Genomic DNA, 20,995 nt, shown 5'->3' with positions numbered 1-20,995 from the left:
AATATAATTGATTCTCAATCCAACCCTTACATTGCCCGATGGATTGTTATCCCTCCTGGGTCCTGGCTCCGCTTCTGCCTTGGATTATTGTGGCATTATTTTATCTTATGATCATAAGATTATTTCCGTTAACAAGCAAAGAGGGGTAATAGGAATTTGAACTCAAGATCTTTAAATCTTGGGTTAAAAACAAAAAAAACCGCCTATGATATACCTAATACACAAAAAAGTTTCCCATAGTTTCCAAACATACAAAACGATATTTCATATTTAGAACTAAATTGTAAATTAATAGAATTCGTTAAACTTAACGAAAATGATTGTCTCAGCCGTTAAATTTACCGGATTCCGTTAAGTTTACCGTTAAATTTATCGAATTCTGTTACGTTTTCCGTTAAATTTACCGGATTCCGTTAAGTTTAATGAATTCTGTTAGTTTACAATTTAGTTCAAAACATGGGGTGTCGTTTTGTATGTTTTGAAACCACGGGGGATTTTTCTGTGTATTAGGTATACCACATGGAGCTTTTTTGTTTTTAACCCTTAAATCTTTAAATCTCAATTTTAGTTATTAAATCAAAGCCTCTTTGAAAAATTTCGTTAAGTTTAATGAATTCTGTTAGTTTACAATTTAGTTCAAAACATGAGATGTCATTTTGTATGTTTTGAAATCACAGGGGGTTTTTCTGTGTATTAATTTAGGTATACCACAGGAAGCTTTTTTGTTTTTAACCCTTAAATCTTTAAATCTCAATTTTAGTTATTAAATCAAAGCCTCTTTGATTTTTTCTTTACACTTATATAAAAAACCAAAAACAAAACATGTGAGAGAGACAGAATCTTGATTGTGTATCTCTCCATATATGTAACACCCCATTATTTGGCTTTGGAAGTACTGGAAATGTTCTTGTCATCTTTCTAATAGTCCAACTGCTTTTCCTTTTGTCCAAGTCGAGGAAATCAAGTGTTTGTATGCAGATTGGTTATTTCTATTATAAGGTCATTTTCTGTTGCAAACTAAAAACTTTACATGCACCAGCTACAAACAAACTATGGAGAAACTCGTCTCTTTTGTTTGAACCTTCAAAACAGATTCCCATATGGGGGCTCTTCGGCTGCCGGCCACATAAAACTATGACTAATTCCTCGTATTGACAGCAAATTTCGAAGACTTTCCAGCAAGAAATAGCTATTTTAGACAGGAATGCATGTGAGAACAGTTTTCCAAACCCTCGTTAAATCTTTGAACATCTTTCTGTTGATATTTTAGTACCATTGAGTATGAACATCTTTCATTATACAATATATGTTTGTGTAATCTTGTTCTGCTCGTAATTTTTATTCATGTACATTATATCAATACATAAAATATACCGTTTTTGTAAGTATACACCCATATTATACATGTAATACATCAATCGCACTTGACAAGACCTAACACAACCGTTCCTGTCCTGTTCCCCCTCCTTGACACCTCAAATCTAAGGGTTCATTTGGGAGTGAATGATTTGGATAGAAAAGAAGAGAAAGAGTGATTTTCCTTTGTTTGATAGTTTTAAGTAGGAAAGAAAAGAAAGGAAATGAGAGGATGAATAGTGACAAAAATGTTTCCTCCCAAATTGGAAAGGAATGGAGAGAAAGTTTGGAGAAAGCTTGTTAATTTTTCTAAAATGCCTATTTTGTCCTTAAAAATGCCTTGAATAAATATTTAATGACTTCCATGTCCAAAATCATTCCACTAATTCTCAAAACTCCCAAACAACATAACAATCTCTTCTCTTCTCTCATGACTTGAGCTTTCTCTTCTTTTCTTTTCTATCCTAAACTCCCAAACTAAGCCTAAGGGAGCTGTAAGTATTCAATGAAATGGGAAGAAATTGACGATACAAAATACAAATGAAAAAATTGGTATGAACCCGAGCAACAATGGACCATCTCATAATAAATTGGACATTCATGTGTGGGCCAAATGGAAGCTCACTATCGGTAACAAGCCCGTTAAAGCATGCGGTCCAGATTAGCATTCACTGACAACAAAGACTAGACAAGATCACAAGAGTGGAAATTTTGGTCTTGACTTTTTCGTCTAAATTGTGTCTGGCTTGGAGAAGAAAACAAAATTGCTATGGTAATCCCACCCTATATCGTATATTCATATAGGATGTATCATCCATTGTTCTAATTTAACCTAGTCATTAGCATGGTAGGTGAAATGGGAATCCAAGCATGTCACAATTACAAAAAAAAAAAAATACAACGTACAAACTAGTAGCAATCAAAATGTGAGGCTTGATTCATATCTATTGACAGCTAAGACTTTGGAAATGCAATATCATGGATTAAAAGTTTGTAGTACAAAGTCATCAATTGACAAAAATTTGTGGTCACCAACTAGAATCAATCCTTTACCACAAAAATACCCTTTTGAGAAACAATAACAATAATAATAAAAAAAAAAGGTTTATTGTGATTCTAGCAAAAGTTCAACTTTAAATTTTCTCACTTTTATTTTTCTATTTTATATCATTATCCTTTCCTTCAACATTCAAACACCGGAAATCAGAGGGGAAAAAAAGCGGTTGTAAATTGTAATTATAGGAAAGTTTTAGTCGAAGAGTGTAATTTTGTAAATTTTCATGCCTTGTGAGGGAAATGACAAAGCCATAGAAATGGCCCGTCCCATTTTGAAAATTTTTTTTTGGTCCCGCACATATAAAACGACGCAAAATAATAATATGCCAAAATCAATTTCCTCTCATAGGAATCCCACCCTATATCATATATTCACATAGGATGTATCATCCATTGTACTAATTTAACCTAGTCATTAGCATGGTAGGTGAAATGGGAATCCAAGCATGTCACAATTACAAAAAAAAAAAAATACAACGTACAAACTAGTAGCAATCAAAATGTGAGGCTTGATTCATATCTATTGACAGCTAAGACTTTGGAAATGCAATATCATGGATTAAAAGTTTGTAGTACAAAGTCATCAATTGACAAAAATTTGTGGTCACCAACTAGAATCAATCCTTTACCACAAAAATACCCTTTTGAGAAACAATAACAATAATAATAAAAAAAAAGGTTTATTGTGATTCTAGCAAAAGTTCAACTTTAAATTTTCTCACTTTTATTTTTCTATTTTATATCATTATCCTTTCCTTCAACATTCAAACACCGGAAATCAGATGGGAAAAAAAACGGTTGTAAATTGTAATTATAGGAAAGTTTTAGTCCAAGAGTGTAATTTTGTAAATTTTCATGCCTTGTGAGGGAAATGACAAAGCCATAGAAATGGCCCATCCCATTTTGAAATTTTTTTTTTGGTCCCGCACATATAAAATGACGCAAAATAATAATATGCCAAAATCAATTTCCTCTCATAGGAATCCCACCCTATATCATATATTCACATAGGATGTATCATCCATTGTACTAATTTAACCTAGTCATTAGCATGGTAGGTGAAATGGGAATCCAAGCATGTCACAATTACCAAAAAAAAAAAAATACAACGTACAAACTAGTAGCAATCAAAATGTGAGGCTTGATTCATATCTATTGACAGCTAAGACTTTGGAAATGCAATATCATGGATTAAAAGTTTGTAGTACAAAGTCATCAATTGACAAAAATTTGTGGTCACCAACTAGAATCAATCCTTTACCACAAAAATACCCTTTTGAGAAACAATAACAATAATAAAAAAAAAAGGTTTATTGTGATTCTAGCAAAAGTTCAACTTTAAATTTTCTCACTTTTATTTTTCTATTTTATATCATTATCCTTTCCTTCAACATTCAAACACCGGAAATCAGATGGGAAAAAAAACGGTTGTAAATTGTAATTATAGGAAAGTTTTAGTCCAAGAGTGTAATTTTGTAAATTTTCATGCCTTGTGAGGGAAATGACAAAGCCATAGAAATGGCCTATCCCATTTTGAAATTTTTTTTTTTGGTCCCGCACATATAAAATGACGCAAAATAATAATATGCCAAAATCAATTTCCTCTCATAGGAATCCCACCCTATATCATATATTCACATAGGATGTATCATCCATTGTACTAATTTAACCTAGTCATTAGCATGGTAGGTGAAATGGGAATCCAAGCATGTCACAATTACCAAAAAAAAAAAAAATACAACGTACAAACTAGTAGCAATCAAAATGTGAGGCTTGATTCATATCTATTGACAGCTAAGACTTTGGAAATGCAATATCATGGATTAAAAGTTTGTAGTACAAAGTCATCAATTGACAAAAATTTGTGGTCACCAACTAGAATCAATCCTTTACCACAAAAATACCCTTTTGAGAAACAATAACAATAATAAAAAAAAAAGGTTTATTGTGATTCTAGCAAAAGTTCAACTTTAAATTTTCTCACTTTTATTTTTCTATTTTATATCATTATCCTTTCCTTCAACATTCAAACACCGGAAATCAGAGGGGAAAAAAAACGGTTGTAAATTGTAATTATAGGAAAGTTTTAGTCCAAGAGTGTAATTTTGTAAATTTTCATGCCTTGTGAGGGAAATGACAAAGCCATAGAAATGGCCCGTCCCATTTTGAAAATTTTTTTTTGGTCCCGCACATATAAAACGACGCAAAATAATAATATGCCAAAATCAATTTCCTCTCATAGGAATCCCACCCTATATCATATATTCACATAGGATGTATCATCCATTGTACTAATTTTACCTAGTCATTAGCATGGTAGGTGAAATGGGAATCCAAGCATGTCACAATTACAAAAAAAAAAAAAAAATACAATGTACAAACTAGTAGCAATCAAAATGTGAGGCTTGATTCATATCTATTGACAGCTAAGACTTTGGAATGCAATATCATGGATTAAAAGTTTGTAGTACAAAGTCATCAATTGACAAAAATTTGTGGCCACCAACTAGAATCAATCCTTTACCACAAAAATACCCTTTTGAAGAACAATAATAATAAAAAAAAAAGGTTTATTGTGATTCTTGCAAAAGTTCAACTTTAAATTTTCTCACTTTTATTTTTCTATTTTATATCATTATCCTTTCCTTCAACATTCAAACACCGGAAATCAGAGGGAAAAAAAAGTGGTTGTAAATTGTAATTATAGGAAAGTTTTAGTCCAAGAGTGTAATTTTGTAAATTTTCATGCCTTGTGAGGGAAATGACAAAGCCATAGAAATGGCCCATCCCATTTTGAAAAATTTTTTTTGGTCCCGCACATATAAAAAAATAATAATGTCTCGTTCATACCAAATGATCTTGGTCTGAAATCTCTAGCTGAAACACGTGCCCAAGTTACGTGCTCATACTCTTAGATAAATAATAATAATAATAAGAACAAGAAATATCCTCCCAGAAAAGCCCTCCCACCACTAGGGCTATTAATTGGGCTGCGTTTGAAATGCCCAAACTTAGGGCTAGTTTAAAACCCAAGAATTCGGATCAGCATTTTTTTTGGTACATTCAAGTTTGAAATATTATGGCCTAAGCTCAAGCATCCAATTTATTGGGATCCGAGATCAAGAATTTGATCCAAATGAAAAAAATTTGTTTTTTTTTAATGTTACTACCTCCGTCCCAATTATTTTGTCATATTTTGGGAATTTAACTTTTTAAAAATAGTGATTTGGTTGTGATGTTTATACTTCTTTTTCCAATCTTACCCTTACAAATTCAAATTTTGAATTTGAGTGGTAACATACATATAGTTAAAAGAAAGAGTTGTATTGGACAGAGAAACTAAAAGTGTTTTGACTTTCTTAAAGTTTAACACTTTCAATGGAATGAAGGAAGTATATATTACAAAAAAATGTAAGTAGTTAATTAAATAAATTAACCTTTTTAACAATTACTACCAAACTAATCTTAATTAGTACTACAAAATTCATAAATAGTATTAATTTTTTAAATAATGATTTGTATAGGTTATAAATATTTATACACTTAAAACATTTATATATGAATTTTTTTAAAATTTAATTTAAAAAATTGGTTGGACTTATATTAGGTTGAGGTTAGTATTACTAGCCTGTTTAAAAATGTTTATATATTAATATTTTAAAACTTAAATTTAAGATGTTGGCTGTACTTATATCGAGTTGAGGTTGGTGTTACTAGCCTCGTCAAAATTTGGGCCTCTATTTGAGATCCAAATTCAGCCCAACATAATTGTAAAAAAGACCCAACCCTTTTTAAATTTGAACAAGCTGAACTCAAATTAATTCAACTCTATTGACAATTCTATGATTCTATCCATCACCTTCTCGCCACTCTCTCCCCTTCTCTTCACCAACTAGCTACTCTCCCTACTACTGCCTATCATCCTTCCTCCTCTTCCCTCTATCCCAATCTGGTGCTTGAAGAATAAATCTTTCCTTCTTCACCCCCTTCCTAGCACCAAACCATCCCTTACCACCCAAAAATCCCCCCGCCTAATCCTAATTTTCAAAGTATTGTATCTCCCCTCTTTCTCCCTCACCAACTTGTGATCTTCTCCCTTCCTCTCTCCTCAATCTAGTCGTGCAAAACTAGATCAAAGGCAGGGCTTTTAAAGAAGGGGGAAAGAGTCAAGTAGGTGAAGGGAATGGGGAGAAAGAGAGAGGGAATAGAGAGGGGCTACGAGTAGTGGTAGAGAAGGGAGAGAAGGATGGCCGGTTCTGAGGGGAAAAATGGAGAAGAAAGGAGAGAAGGGCCGCAGGATAGTTGTGGGAGAAAGAAGGAAGTGTGGCCACGATATTTAGTAGAGGGAGGGAGGGGGCTATCAAGATTTGAAAATTTATATGTGAAATTTTGTTAATATTCTTGCTTTCTTTTTGGAGAAAATGATATGAATTGGAGAGAATGTCACGTGCAGGACATGGGACTTATTTTTTAAGGATATTTTAATCTTGTTCTAATTTTGCCCATGAAAGTGTGAGCACATGACTTTTTTGTTTGGGTCAATTTTCAACATTTGTACTACTCCTCAACTAGCCTATACTAAAGGACGGTTCAACTAGCAAGGTGTTCGAGAGAAAAAAAAAATCATCTATGGACCAACGGAGTACAATATTACACATTCTTTAAATATAGCTAAAGATACAAAGGTTCAAGTCCTTGTAGTCAAAACTCCTCCTTCATGTGAGCACGTGACTTGCGCTTGCATGTATGTAAAAGGTGGCTGGTTGGTCGGGGAAAATGGAGAAGACTAGGAAGAAGGGCTGCAGGGTGATTATGGGAGAACGGAGGGAGGTTGAGAGGATTTGGCAGAGGGAGGGAGAGGAGTGTTGGGATTTGGAAACTTATATGTGAAATTTTGTTAATGTTTTTAGTTTCTTTTTGGAGAATACAACGTGAATTGTAAGGAAAAAACAAGAAGTCAGATCCTAGAAATGGGACTTATTTTTTCGAGGAAAATATATTATTGTTCTAATTTTTTCCATGAAAATGTGAACATGGGACTTTTTTTTTTTTGGGCTTAATTTTCAACATATATATGACTCCTAAACTAGCCTTTAACAGGGATAACTCAATTAATTCAAGGTACTAAGAGGGAAAAAAAAATCTCATCTTTAAGGCATCGTTTGAATTGAGGGAATGAGAGGGAAAGAAAAAGAAAGGAATTAGAGAGATTTGATTTTTGTTATTTGGATTGATTTTTGAAGAGGGAAAGGAAAGGATAGGGGGGAAAGAGATAGAGAACGTCTAGTTGTTTTGTTGAGTTATGATTTTCATCCAAAAGTGGGTAAAAGCGGAGGGAAATAAAACTAAATTTATTGAAATAATTTAAATTTTTAAAAAGATCAATTTGTTTCTATCATTTTCAATAAATTAACACTTATCTTTTTCTTTTCTTTCTTTTCCTTCCTCAACCCAAATAGAAATTCTGCATTTCCTTTCTTCTCCTTTCATACTTAATTGAAACAAAATGGATGGAAACTACTTTCCTTTACTCTCATTTTCTTTCTTTTCCATTGGTATCCTTTCCTTTCCCTTCCTTTACTTCAATCCAAATGGCGCCTAAATCGAAAGGGCACCCTTTAAATATAGCTATAGATGCAAAGGTTTAATGCTACATTTGTTGCATGTGAGTGACTATTTTGTACCGTTTTATATGTGAAGGACTAAAAAATAATTGTTTGAAACGTGGAGGACCATTTTGGTCATTTTATAATCTGTTAATCGTATTTTCATTTTAAGATTTAAGTCTGCAATGCTAATTTACTGTTGAAGTTCAGTCCTTTCCAACCTCCACTGTCTCTCCGATCGTGAGCCTCCACCACCTCCTTCGCCATCACCGCCTCCACCTCCTCCTCCTCCGCGGTAAATGTTACGTAAATTTGTTCAATTGCTTTCTTTAACCTTGAAGTTTTGTTACTATTGTTCTAAGCAATTATAGTATTTAGTTGCATTCACTATTTTTTCTCGGTTGATTGGGTTTAGGTTTTCTCTTCCTATTTTGTTGGAGATTTTTGAGAAGATCGTAAATTCTGAGTAAATTTGAACCTTTAGATCTAGTGAAAAATAATTTCCCCAAAATTTACTCCTTGTTCTAAGTTCTTACAGTCCTGAAAGTCAAATTTACTTCGGTGTCCGTGGATGCAAGGGAAGAATTATTGCTTATCTGGCCGGTTTTTCTGTAAAAAGGCTAAAAAGAACCGACGTTTGAATAATAGGTAGTAGTAGTAGTAGTATTAATCAGTCAAAATGTAATAGCTTTAAATTTTGTGATGTGTTTGACGGAGCTTCTTTGAGGTCATCTTTAAGGAGGCGCGGTTGGTTTTGGGGGGTTGGGATTGACCCTCAGCTGTTAGAATTTAACTTAGTGGTTGCAAGAAGTAATTCTTTGTAGAACTAGATTAAGGAAGGCACCATCAGTAGTGCACTGGCGCTTTATTTATCGACTGTGGAAACCATATCCTTTTCTCGTTGGTTGATTGGAAACTGCAGCTGTTTGTGGGGGAGTAGGAATCAGATGACTTTTCTCAGTAAAATGAGCATGCACTTCGTTATGTGGTGTACATCTGATTTTTCAATTGCTTGAAATAATAGCCCACAATGTTGTTCGTTTATCCAATGTCTTAAACTATATAAGTTTCTTAGATGCATTCTCCACTGTTATGATCTGTTCAGAGACCATTCTTGAAGGTGGTTTTTTCATTGAGTTGATATTCTGATGGCCTTCTGGCTTTCTGAAGATCCAAGCTTTTTCTAACACGATTTATTTGGCTTTAAAATTGATGGCCATTTCTTGTTCCTTTAAATATCCAAGTAATGTAAAGTAAGTGCTGCAAGATTTACATACCTAAGAAGAAATATATGTTCATGGGGGCAAAAATTGCACAACTTTGCATGCCCGATGACAAATTTCTTGCCCTCTTCAAGTTAGAGAGGCTGATGTCTGAAGTCTTCATATTAATGCCCTTATCTTGAATTACTTTTGGACACTGTTGTTAATCGTAACTCGAAGTTTGTTCTAGTTGTCTAAGTTACGAGTTGTTAAGGGAGTTTCTCTTCAAGTGGGCTGTAGGATCTGAAAGGGCCTTTAGGAAGAATGGTTATATGAAAATTGTAATGCTAGAGCATCCAAATTTCTCTTGCTAATTACAATTGCATGTAACCATCTTTTTGACTTGTTTATGGTGGACGAAGGGGGCTAATTTGTCAGCCTATGTATAGTGTTCAGTCACCCGATATAAAATGCATGAAAAAAAAAAAGAATTGAGGAAAAAAGTATTGCATACATGTTAGTGCTACCAAATAAGAGGACTAGAGGACCACGATATTCTAACCCCTTTACAAGATAAACTGTGGAGTGTCATCTGGTTTGCTTTATCGATTAACAAAAATTTAAGTATCCAAGATATTAAACTTAAGCTCTTTTACCAATTTATCCTTTCCTTTCACGAGCATATGTTAGTTTCTTTTACTGGATGTTCTTTTCTGTTTTCTTTTAAAACTGCACCTCCTAGTGAGTGAGTGAGATCCTTAGCATGGGCCAGGTTAGCTTGATTCAAGTAGATAAAACTACTCGAAACTATCAACAGGTTCCTCTTTGTTTCTGTACACTTGCTTTGTGGCTACTCTGTACCAAAAGATAACAAAGACAATAATAGATCTTCATTTAGTGACTGGCATGGAATGTGTTCTTTGTTTCTACTTAGGGATGCCCCAAAAGATTGTACACTTTTGGAATGTAGAGTTCTTTTACTCATGCTCATTTCATTTATTATTTAACCTTATGAGGTTTTCCTTTTTTACTTGTGCACATACAGATTGAAGTCCATGGCTGCGCCTGGGAGTTCAATGCTTTATTCCTTTCTTCTCTTTGTAGCTGTGCTTTCCCTGCAAGAAATGTACAGAGGAAAATTAGCATCTTCTGAGTTGTTCACTATACTAGGAGGGTTTTCAAGTTCCCTGATATTTCTTTTACTGCTTACGGTATGTCATCGTAGTCTTGACTGGCTGCCATTCTGTTGGAGGTTACTCCTTTGAGGATGTGTATGTTGTCATACGTATGATGTCCCTTTTTGTTGTTAGTCTAAGTATATGGGTAAAGATCTATATTGAAAGACCCGGGAGTCCAGACCAGAATTTACTTTTTGTAGTTGTTTCTACTACTTATAGGCCAAATTGTGTGCAAGATGTAGCCTTATACTCTTTTCTGGATGTTCCTATGAGAGTTGACCCTTTTTTCCTTGAGAAAAGCATTAAATGTGTATCGACCTTTTAATTGTATATCATAAATAGCGCTTGAAAATATTCTTCCACCCAGAATTCCTTGCTGGATATTTTGTAAAAATTTCCTGGAGAAGTAAGTGTTTTGGTCCTTGTTGAGCTGTCTTATTAATAGTTTTTCTGAAACTTTGGCACTAGTGATGAAAGTTTCAGTCTGATGTTTCAAGTTCATACATAAATGTTTGAAAAGTAATTATGTTTGTCAACACTTGTCCATTTGAATTGGTAGTTTTCATTTCACTTGCTTTGAGCTAGATACTATACGTCTTTGATCTATGTTCCAGACATGGTACCCTTTTCTGGTATCTATCATCATGCATGGAGAGTTCTCTGTTGTTTTCCTTTCTTATTTTACTCCTTTATCCTTGTTGATTTTTTCCCGGAATAGTATAATTCAGTTTTATGCTAATTGGAAGTAATGCTTACAGATGTATTTTTACTTGAGTTTGCCTTTATGACGGTGTAAGAACGAACTTCATGGCCTGTTGGTATTTCTTGTACAAGTTTCGATTTTTGGTTTATGCATAGAGAATGGATTAGATTGGACATCGATAATGTTGATGAGTAAAATGTTCTCTCTTCAAGTATTTTGGAAAGGGTATCTTGGTTTTGTATAAATGGGAAGTGAACTATGCTATTATTTGTTCTAGGGATTTATTCTTTTCGAAATAAGCTGTTTGGACTTGTCCTCCAACATTGACATCTAAATAAGGACACAAGAAATAACACCTGTTGCATACACACATATACCCTATAATTTTTGTACTAATGTGGATAATTGCATAAGAAACTAAGGAGCCCATTTAAGTTTTGTTTTTACCCCTGTTCTTTTACTTTGAAAAATGTTTAGATGTCTTCTTGCATACATGTTTATTTGAGTTTTCTCTTTGGTCTGCTTAGTAAGTCCTTCTACACAAATAATTTTCGGTTGCGAGACATTTTGCATTCTACAAACAATCTGTCATACATTATTGTATTGCATTAGACTTTATTACTCCAACCTTTCTCTGGCTTCTTGGTTTAATTCGTTTAAAGAAGCGTGTACAGAGACAAATGAGGAATATGCATCCAGATTCATGACTTATTTGGTGATAAAATGTTTGCGACGATTTTGGGAGTTTATACTTGGTTGAATTTTATGCAGTTCATTGGAAATTATCAAGAAACTAGTGGTGTCAAGAGCGGTTGGGGTGCAGGTGAGTGCAGTTTTTCCTTTCTGAAACATCCTTTTCTTTGCAGTCAGTATTGAAAAGTTAAATTTACAAGGTTAACTTTGATGGACAGGAAAAAATTGTTCTTTTATTTTTCCCAAATTGGTCTTTTCTCCCACCTGCATGTATTGATAGATTGCAGGAAGTGGAGTATCAGATAGAGCAGTCAATACATTAGTTTGCTTGCTTTTGTTTTGCAGTTATATTTGCTGAGGCAGTTGCACTTATCGCTGCTAGCACAGTTCATCGAGTTTGTATCACAACTTGGTAATGTTGAGACTTCAATACTGAATATCTTCTGTGCTTTGGAAAATGAGCACCCCAGGGTCTTTGCAAGCACTCATGCACAGATATCATTTTCTGATTACAGATAAAACTGATTTATTGTTAAAGGACTAGCTGTGTCAGGTTGAGATTCATTCTGTGCAGCACTGCTTAGAAATGGAAATTACAATTTTCCTTTAAATTTGTTAAGCTTCTTAGTGATATAGTATTTTTGCTTGAATTTTGATATAGTAATCAGCTTCAGGTTAGATTTTTGTAATAACATGACACGCAATGGGTTTTTTTTCTTGTCTGCAAAATGATTTCTGGAAACCATTATGGTCATTATCTAATATTGCAGATGGTTCAAGTTAGCTAAATATGTGAAATGTGATTTATTTGCTTTCTGGATTGCATGGAAAAAGATTTTTCTCAGGACTGTTAACACAGGAAACCTTTTAGGAATTATGGATGAAAGCAATAACATGACCACTATTACTTTTAAAGCCAAAGAGAAGCACCGATAGATAAGGGGGAAAGAAACCAATGACGTGCTTTTGATACTGTTGCAGCTTCTTGTTCTCCGCGGGACTGCTATATGAAGTCAACAAGCTCTCCGTAATGATGCTGTCCAAGAGTGAATCTAAATCCAAGAGGTTTTGACATGTAGTTTCTGATTAAACAGGATCTACCGCGAAAAAGTACTAATTTTCTTTTGTATCTTGAAAGTACTTTGGAAATGCATTTAGCTATTCGGCAGAAACAGTTTTCATATATGAGCTATTCACTTAACCAGCTGATGAAACTTAGTAGACTATTTTACACTGGTTAATCTACTGTGGTATTTGTATAAGGGTATGATATAAAGTTTTCTCATCCAAATCTGTGTTGTTACTTTCATACGTGAGCAATTCAGCTGAGCAACGTAACTTGTGCTGGAGGGATCACTTTGATTAGTTTGGTAGTTTTCCATGCGCAGAGGTGGGGTTTTGATTTCAACAGCCTACCATTTATTACTTTTTCTTTCGTTGTCGTGTTGATATTCTCCCAAGAAGAGTGGCATTCAACTTAATATTTCAATTGTCCGTGTCTCTTGCATGTGCGCATTTTGCATTTGACCAAAACCATTGGGTTAAAAGTGTTGGTGATGACTCTATTTATGTGTATCTCAGGGTAAAAAGAACATTATGGTATAGGGTTCGCGAGGGTCGAACCTGGTCTATGGACAAAGCTCTGCTGGCACACAAGATATATCACTGTGACTGTTTAATGGTATATCTGCTTGCAACTGCATATAGTACGAAATAATGTATGGATCCAAAAACGATAATTTGAATTTCAGAATGATTGCTAGAGAGTGCCGAAGAAAGAACAGTCAGCGAATGGAGTGGTGTCTTGTGGATAAAATTGGAAGAGAGAAACTTGATCACTCAGGAATTAATATGCTATTTGCCTTTTCTTCTGGCAATGTTTAGAGGGGACAAGAAGAAAGCATGATCACCTTAACATTTTAAACAGAGGCAAGTAAAATAAAGCTTAGGCTTAGCCACCTCTGAAGATCGACTATTCTAAAGATTTACTGGAAGCTGCGTAATTTTGACTTGCACAGGTCTATGGACTTGTCTCGTTTGATACTTATTTGTTAGACGACTTTAGAGCATTGAAGTTTCTCTACAAATCCAGCCAACGCATGTAAAGTGTATATACATGGGTTTGAAGGGAATTCATCTCTCTCTCTCTCTAAGCTTGACTATAAAATTTTTTAAAAGAAAAGAGTAAATTTTATATACACTGATAGTGTATATATTATCACGGTTAGATATATGACACGTATGTAAAATTTGAGTTTCACGTTCAAATTCGAATTATGTGTTATGCATCTAATGGTGAAAATGTATATACTGTCAGTGTATGGAAGATTAATCTAAAAGGAAATGAAAAACCTAAAGGTAACAAAAGAAAAGTTTCTATATAGATGCAATACTATAAACTGTTTATGCTGATACTACTGTGTCTGATTGCCTCACTTGTGGTTGAACTAATCGAGGATGAAGGAAATGGTGGATGGCTTAGAGGTGCAGGTCTGTCTGGTAATCTTGGGATGTCAATGTCGCCTTCAAGCATCTTTAGAGCATCTGCAATGGTGGGTCTAAGAGCTACCATTACATGAGCACAAAGAATACCTACGAATACAAACCTCTCCATAACTCCCTTTGGTCCTTCCTCTTTAATTGATTCATGAAAAGTATCTTGCACATTTCCTGATTTGATAAGCCCCCAGGCCCAATCTGTGATCAAAAGTGCGGATGAATTTGATGCATCAAGCACCTTTCTTCCACTCATGGTTTCAAGAATCACAATTCCAAAGCTATAAACATCACTCTTCTCTGTCAATTGCCCATAAAGGGCATACTCTGGTGCAAGGTATCCAAAGGTTCCTGCAACCCTTGTTGTGAGATGAGATTCCCCTTCTCTGCTTTGCTTGGCCAGTCCAAAATCAGCCACTCTTGCTTTCATATCTGAGTCCAAAAGTATGTTGGTGGCCTTTATATCCCTGTGATAAATCGCTGGTTTGATTCCGTAGTGCAAATAAGCAAGCCCTTTTGCCACATCAAGTATTATGCTCTTACGCTGAGGCCAAGTCAAAGGCTTCCTCTGAGGATTGAATAGATGATCATCAAGGCTACCATTTGGCATGAAGTCATAAATAAGGTATCTTCTTTTGCCATTGAGCATATCACTTGTAACACAAAAGCCTCTGAGAGCTAGAAGATTCCTGTGTCTAATTTTGCTTATAATTTCTGCCTCATTACTGAAGTCCTCATCCCCTTCTGTGTCTAAATCAAGAATTTGCTTGACAGCAACAATAGTTCCGTCAGAAATAACTCCTTTATGGACAATTGCAGATGCGCCTTGACCTATCATATTCCTTTGTGAGAACCCATCAGTGGCATTTTCTAGCTCAGATACCTGAAACCATTTAGCACCAATGCCTGGTAGAATTTGGGATATCATGCCGCTAACATATTTTTCATGCACTGCATTTTGTTTTCTTCTCTTATCCCACTTCCTGCAAAGCACGAGAGATGCTGTCACGACCGCGATTCCTAAAAGAGAACCTGATAATCCGAAAGCCAACTTAAGGATTTTTTTGCTGCTCAAGCCGTTTGATGTCTTGCCAATTTTTGAAATAGCCAATGGTAGGCCTAGTATGCAAGCTGCTGCCAAAGTATTATTATTGTCCAAATCATTGACAACACCGGCAGCATAAAAAACACTAAAGTAGAAGCATTTTGTGGAGTTGGGATCTAAAGCTACCAACTTAGCAGTTACCATCATTCCAGCGTCAAGGCATGAACCACACTGAGTAACTCCATGAAAATCACCTTTGCAAGATGAATCAAGCAGACTTGATGGACCAACCTTTTGTACCCAGTCTCTTAATGTTGCAATTCCTGCACAACTTGATGGCTTGAGAACAAGTTCATTTGTGTCGTTCAAGCACATTGGGACTGAAATTTGAGGAATGGACATGTTCATAAGCTTGCTTTGGAAGTTGGAGATGCAAGAAGAGGAAGAATCTGCATTTGGGAGATAGAACATGGATGTTTCTCTGAGGTGTTTGGCTAATCCCATGGCAAAAAGACTAAGAAGTGTTTGGCAGCAATTTTTATCAATAGGATCATGGCAAAGTGAAGTGTCCCATGGGAAACTTTGTACATAAGAAAAATCAATGGGACATGGTGGATTTGCTGCATCAATGAAGCATATTGTGATTGAAGAGAGGAAGACAAGAATGGAAGCTAAAAGCCCATGGTTGATCGCCATATTCTATTCTCTTATTCTCAAAACCATGCAGTCAGTGAATGTCTTTGTGGATTTAAAAGACATGCTGCAGTAAAGCAAGCGATCAACATGACTGCCAATAGAAAATTAAGCCATCAAAATTGGCATCGTTGGTGGTCAATTTTAGGCTGAGAAAGAAGTTTGATTTCTGAAAGGATGAACTGATAGTGGTCAAAGTCGGTTATTCCATTAAACGCACGCACGCCGCAGCGAAGAGTGATGCATGTCAAGCGTGCACTAATTGTGGAGTACTTCTCCGAGCAACTTCTCCTCCTTCACCTTCTCAAAGGTGCCAATGTTTTTAAGCTAGACAAGTGATTGAACCAAAAGTCTTTCAATTTGACAGACCAGTTAGTGGTTGTTGGTTATTAAGACATACAAAACTTAGAATAAAAAAGAGAAAATGGCTAAAAAGGTCATTAAATTATTTGGAATTTCCTATTTTGGTCACTAAACTTAGTATTTATCCAAAATAATCATTTAGCTAATAAAATGGTACATATGTCTTTGGTTAATCAATTATTAAAAACTTTCACTTTTAATAACTCAATTTGTCAAAGTCTATACTTTTCGGTCACCCTTTTAATATTATCTAAAACTAGTCAAAAATTAGATTAGTCACCCTTTAATGAACTAGGATTCGCCAAGTAGTTAGTTACTAAGACTGCTGAAAATTGAAGCTCAAAAGTTTTGAACAATCCATAGTGAACGCAGAAATGGTCTTGTATTACTACTTTTCAATCCAAGATAAAAATAAATAATATAATAAGATTGAAATCCCAAAAATTAAAGATTCTAAATTCAATTTCATCCTTCTTGTTCCCTATTTCTTAAGTCGCATCCTTCACCTACTCAAAAATTTCTTAAAAAAAAAAAGCAAATAATTTAGTATTTGCAAATAATGGAATACTATGAATAGGATATGGAGCAACTTCTCTCAAAATTGTACTCAGTTATATGGTTGAGATGATCTTAACCACTTAGATTTTTTTTCACTACAGGTCGGATTCGAATTTTGACCTACACCCCTTTTTGGTGGTCAATCAGTCAAAAATAATCGTTTCAAATAATTGAATTCAATCACGTTATAGCGCCCTTAATATTTAAAATGACTGTAAAGTTACTAGTTCAGACCTGTAAGTGGATTTTGATTTTGATTTATTTCAGAAAATGGAACGTTTAATGATTAGTAAAATAAGAAAAGCATAAAAAAGACTACTATTGATTCATTGAAAAGTTTTAACCAAAATTTATATTCATTTACAAATTTGATCGATATTCAATTAATTAAACGTACCAAAACTTTATCAAAATCAAAGTAGCAAACGGAAAAGAAAACTCGAACGCAAGCATTACTGGTTTAATTAGTTCACCGATGCCAGATCCTTTGTAGGATCATTTGAAAATGACTTAAGTGCAAATCTGTCAATTTCAGTTTCCAGCAATAATTCCTTCCAAAATTTTGAAGTTTTTTTTTCTAACCTTCTAAATATGTGTGTGTGTGTGTCTATAAATATATATATATATATATATATATATATATATATATTGAGACAAAAATACACAAATAATTGTTACTCTTGCTTGCATTTATATACTTTCTCTATTTAATTTTAGGAATAATATCAGAAACCTACGGTGAGGTTTCTCTTAATATCACATGGCATCGTTAAAGTTTTAAAAATATTACTTACCTCCCTTATTTTTGTTATTTGTGTAACAAAATTTTTAAAAACTCTAAACTACCCTTTCAATTGCTAAACAAAAAAAATTCCTAAACCACTTTGTTCACTTAAAAAAAAATCATGACTTAAAAACAATTTCTTGTAGTACTACCACATCATAATGTTATACCCCATAAAAATATAAAAAAGATATTTGAAAAGAAATACACTTGAACCAATTTAACTCTATATGCTCAAAGCCAAATTCTTATGAACTATTTTTTTTCAACATCTCCTCATTGTTCCAACCATTAAATTGTACCAATCATTATAAAAATTAATTCAAAATAAGTAAATAAATCATACCCCACTTTATCATAATCACAAAAAATAAAAGATAAATAAAATTTAATTTATTATAATTTACAAATAAAATATTGTATAGTCATCCAAAAAAATGGGTAAGAGAGAATGATGGAGAAAAGGGAAAGAGAAGAAAGTGACTTTCACTTCTTTTTTTTTTTTTTTTTGATTTTGACATCTATTTATTTGATATGTGAATTATGTTTCAAGTTAGGATTAATACAGCTTTTTTACATTTATTAGGGGAGATAAGTGATATTTCAAAATTCTCAGGTGCGCCAAGTGATATTAAGAGAAACCCCAAGGGAAGTTTTCGATATTATCCCTTAATTTATTTATAGCTTTTTGTATTTATTAATTTTATATTTTAAAAATATGACATTTGAAATATATTGGACACTTGTTCGATAGACCTAATTTTAAAAAAATAAAATACATAAAAAAAATAAAAAAGGGCAGCACCGACACACATTTTGATAAGGTGGCTTACCTACCCCAGTACCCTTTCAAGAACGCAGAAATTAATTAATCCAGAATATAGCAATAAAGGCACGTGAAAGTGAAGGGATCCATATTTATCTCATTGCTTCTTTAGATTGGAATCTTATCTTTTCCTTCCTTGCAGTATGATCTAAGATACAAAAATATATACGTAGATTTAAAATTCTTTAATAGAAAAAATGAATTTTTATACTTAATTTTATCTAATCATGCGATAAGATCTTCGTAAAAAAAAGGGAAGGAATACAAAAAATCTTAGCCATTAAATCAGTTCATCTTTAATTTTAAAAAAAAAACTCTATTCTTTTTCTTTGGGTTTTTGAAATAGGATGGCAATTGTATTTAGGATCCTTGAATCAGAATTTAATATCTACAGTAGATAAAAAGTACGAGCCTATTACTTTTTTTTTTATACAAAAATATATCATATTTTCATTAAATATGAATCAATTACTCATTCTACTAACCAACACAGTATAAGAAAAATTATTATTTTTTGTTTCTCAAAATAAAACAGAATTGATTGTTGTCTTTTAATCTTTTAATTACTATCTTATCAATTAGTAAACAGATGATATTAGTGACTAAATGATGGCTAATTGCTTAGATTATAGGTAAAAAAAAAAAAAAAATCTGCCAAATGCACCTCTGATACGGGCTTGTTCTTATTCTATACGTGCCGTGCTGAGTCAGCACGACACCAAAATTAAATTTCGCAGAAGTCAAAAAACTCAGCACGACACCAAAATTAAATTTCGCAGAAATCAAAAAACTGTCAATACGTTCAGCGTTGTGTCAGTCGGAGCCGTGCACAGTCAGCACGGCTCCGACTGACACAAGGCTGACAGCAATGCTTCTGCGTCAGTCCGAGCCGTGTTGACTGTGCACGGCTCCGACTGACAGGACTGACCGTGTCAGCTCAAGCCGTGCAGAGTCAGCACGGCTCGAGCTGACATCCGGGAAAAAAAAATTTTTTTTGGAGATTAATTTTTAGAGTTAGGGTTTAGGATTTTTGGGTTAGGATTTTTTACGTTAATGTTTTAGAGTTGGGTTTTTAGATTTTTAGGTTTTAGAGTTAGGGTTTTTGCATTAATGGTTTAGAGTTTAGGTTTTTGCTGCACAATATAATTGAATATAAGTTATGAATTGCGTGATTTTATGTGTTCCTTTCAAGGCATGCGAAATAGTATTTCAAATTAGGAACAAGTGCCAAAACCCTAAACCCAAAAAAAAAATTTTTTTTCTTTGGAGATTAGTTTTTAGAGTTAGGGTTTAGGATTTTTGGGTTAGAGTTTTTTGCGTTAATGTTTTAGAGCTGGCTTTTTAGATTTTTAGGTTTTAGAGTTAGGGTTTTTGCGTTAATGGTTTAGAGTTTAGGTTTTTAGGTTTTTGCTGTACAATATAATTGAATATAAGTTATGAATTGTGTGATTTTATGTGTCCCTTTCAAGGCATGTGAAATAGTATTTCAAATTAGGAACAAGAGCCAACACTAATTTTAGATTTTAAATTTAATTACTTTAGTTTTCAGTTGGACTTACTCGTATATGCTATGGGGGCTTACATTCATCGTATTAGAGTTGTGTAGGTAATTTATGTTTGGATTAGACGTCTCATCCAAATATCCAAATTTGTTATGTTAAAGGTTGCGTTAAGCAATATGGACCAAGCTTTTGTTTTTATTTTTCCTTTTTTTCTTTTAATATGTAGTTTTAGATATTTTATGTGTTTTAGGCATTCTATCATTTTTTGAAAATTTGATTGTGTTCTTATGTTTACTAAAAACCCAACTCTAAAATATTAACGTAAAAAACCCTAACCCAAAAATTCTAAACCCTAACTCTAAAAATGAATCTCCGAAAATTTTTTTTTTCTGGATGTCAGTCTTGTTAGTCGGAGCCCTGCATAGTCAGCACAACGCTGACAGCAGCTCCGACTGACACAACGCTGACAGCAATGATAGTTTTTTGACTTCTGCGAAATTTAATTTTGGTGCCGTGCTGAGTCAGCATGACACGTATAGAATAAGAACAAACCCGTGTCAGCGGTGCATTTGGCGGATGTTTTTTTTTTTAACCTATAATCTAAGCAATTAGCCCTAAATGATGGACATTCTTTGTAAGCTAATTAGTATTATTACAAGGCAATTCGTGGAAAAAGAGAAAGTAGAATTTCTTTTTATTACTCGCCAATCACGTTTTCGAATACATTTTTTTAAAATTTTCAATTATCTTATTTTCTCGCAAACATGACATCACAAAGAATATGTAAAAAAACCATATGAGAAAATTTTCAAATTAATTTTCAATCCAAAAGGAGTCAATAATATCACTGAATAATTGATGGAAATTCTAACAAAAAAAAGAAAAAGAAATCCCTTGTGAGCTAATTAATTAGTTTTTAGAAGGCAAGGGCATG

General features: G+C 33.7%; 2 protein-coding genes across 2 annotated transcripts; one reads left to right on the top strand and one right to left on the bottom strand.

Annotated features, from left to right (window-relative positions):
• Positions 1-8,157: 8,157 nt before the first annotated feature.
• LOC113713334 (uncharacterized) lies at positions 8,158-13,085 on the top strand. The gene is made up of 5 exons (XM_027237041.2): positions 8,158-8,313; positions 10,266-10,431; positions 11,873-11,924; positions 12,140-12,206; positions 12,776-13,085. Exons 2-5 carry the CDS (start codon positions 10,276-10,278, stop codon positions 12,864-12,866), a joined length of 366 nt encoding a protein of 121 aa, XP_027092842.1. The 5' UTR covers positions 8,158-8,313; positions 10,266-10,275; the 3' UTR covers positions 12,867-13,085.
• A 1,052-nt stretch (positions 13,086-14,137) lies between these two features.
• Positions 14,138-16,143, bottom strand: LOC113713217 (probable receptor-like protein kinase At1g11050). Its single transcript, XM_027236884.2, has one exon. The coding sequence runs from the start codon at positions 16,029-16,031 to the stop codon at positions 14,187-14,189; it is 1,845 nt and encodes a 614-aa protein (XP_027092685.1). The 5' UTR covers positions 16,032-16,143; the 3' UTR covers positions 14,138-14,186.
• Positions 16,144-20,995: the final 4,852 nt, after the last annotated feature.

This window comes from Coffea arabica, chromosome 10c (assembly GCF_036785885.1).
Source record: "Coffea arabica cultivar ET-39 chromosome 10c, Coffea Arabica ET-39 HiFi, whole genome shotgun sequence".
In the NCBI taxonomy this organism is placed as follows: Eukaryota; Viridiplantae; Streptophyta; class Magnoliopsida; order Gentianales; family Rubiaceae; genus Coffea; species Coffea arabica.
This window is presented reverse-complemented; position numbering and strand designations above follow the sequence as displayed.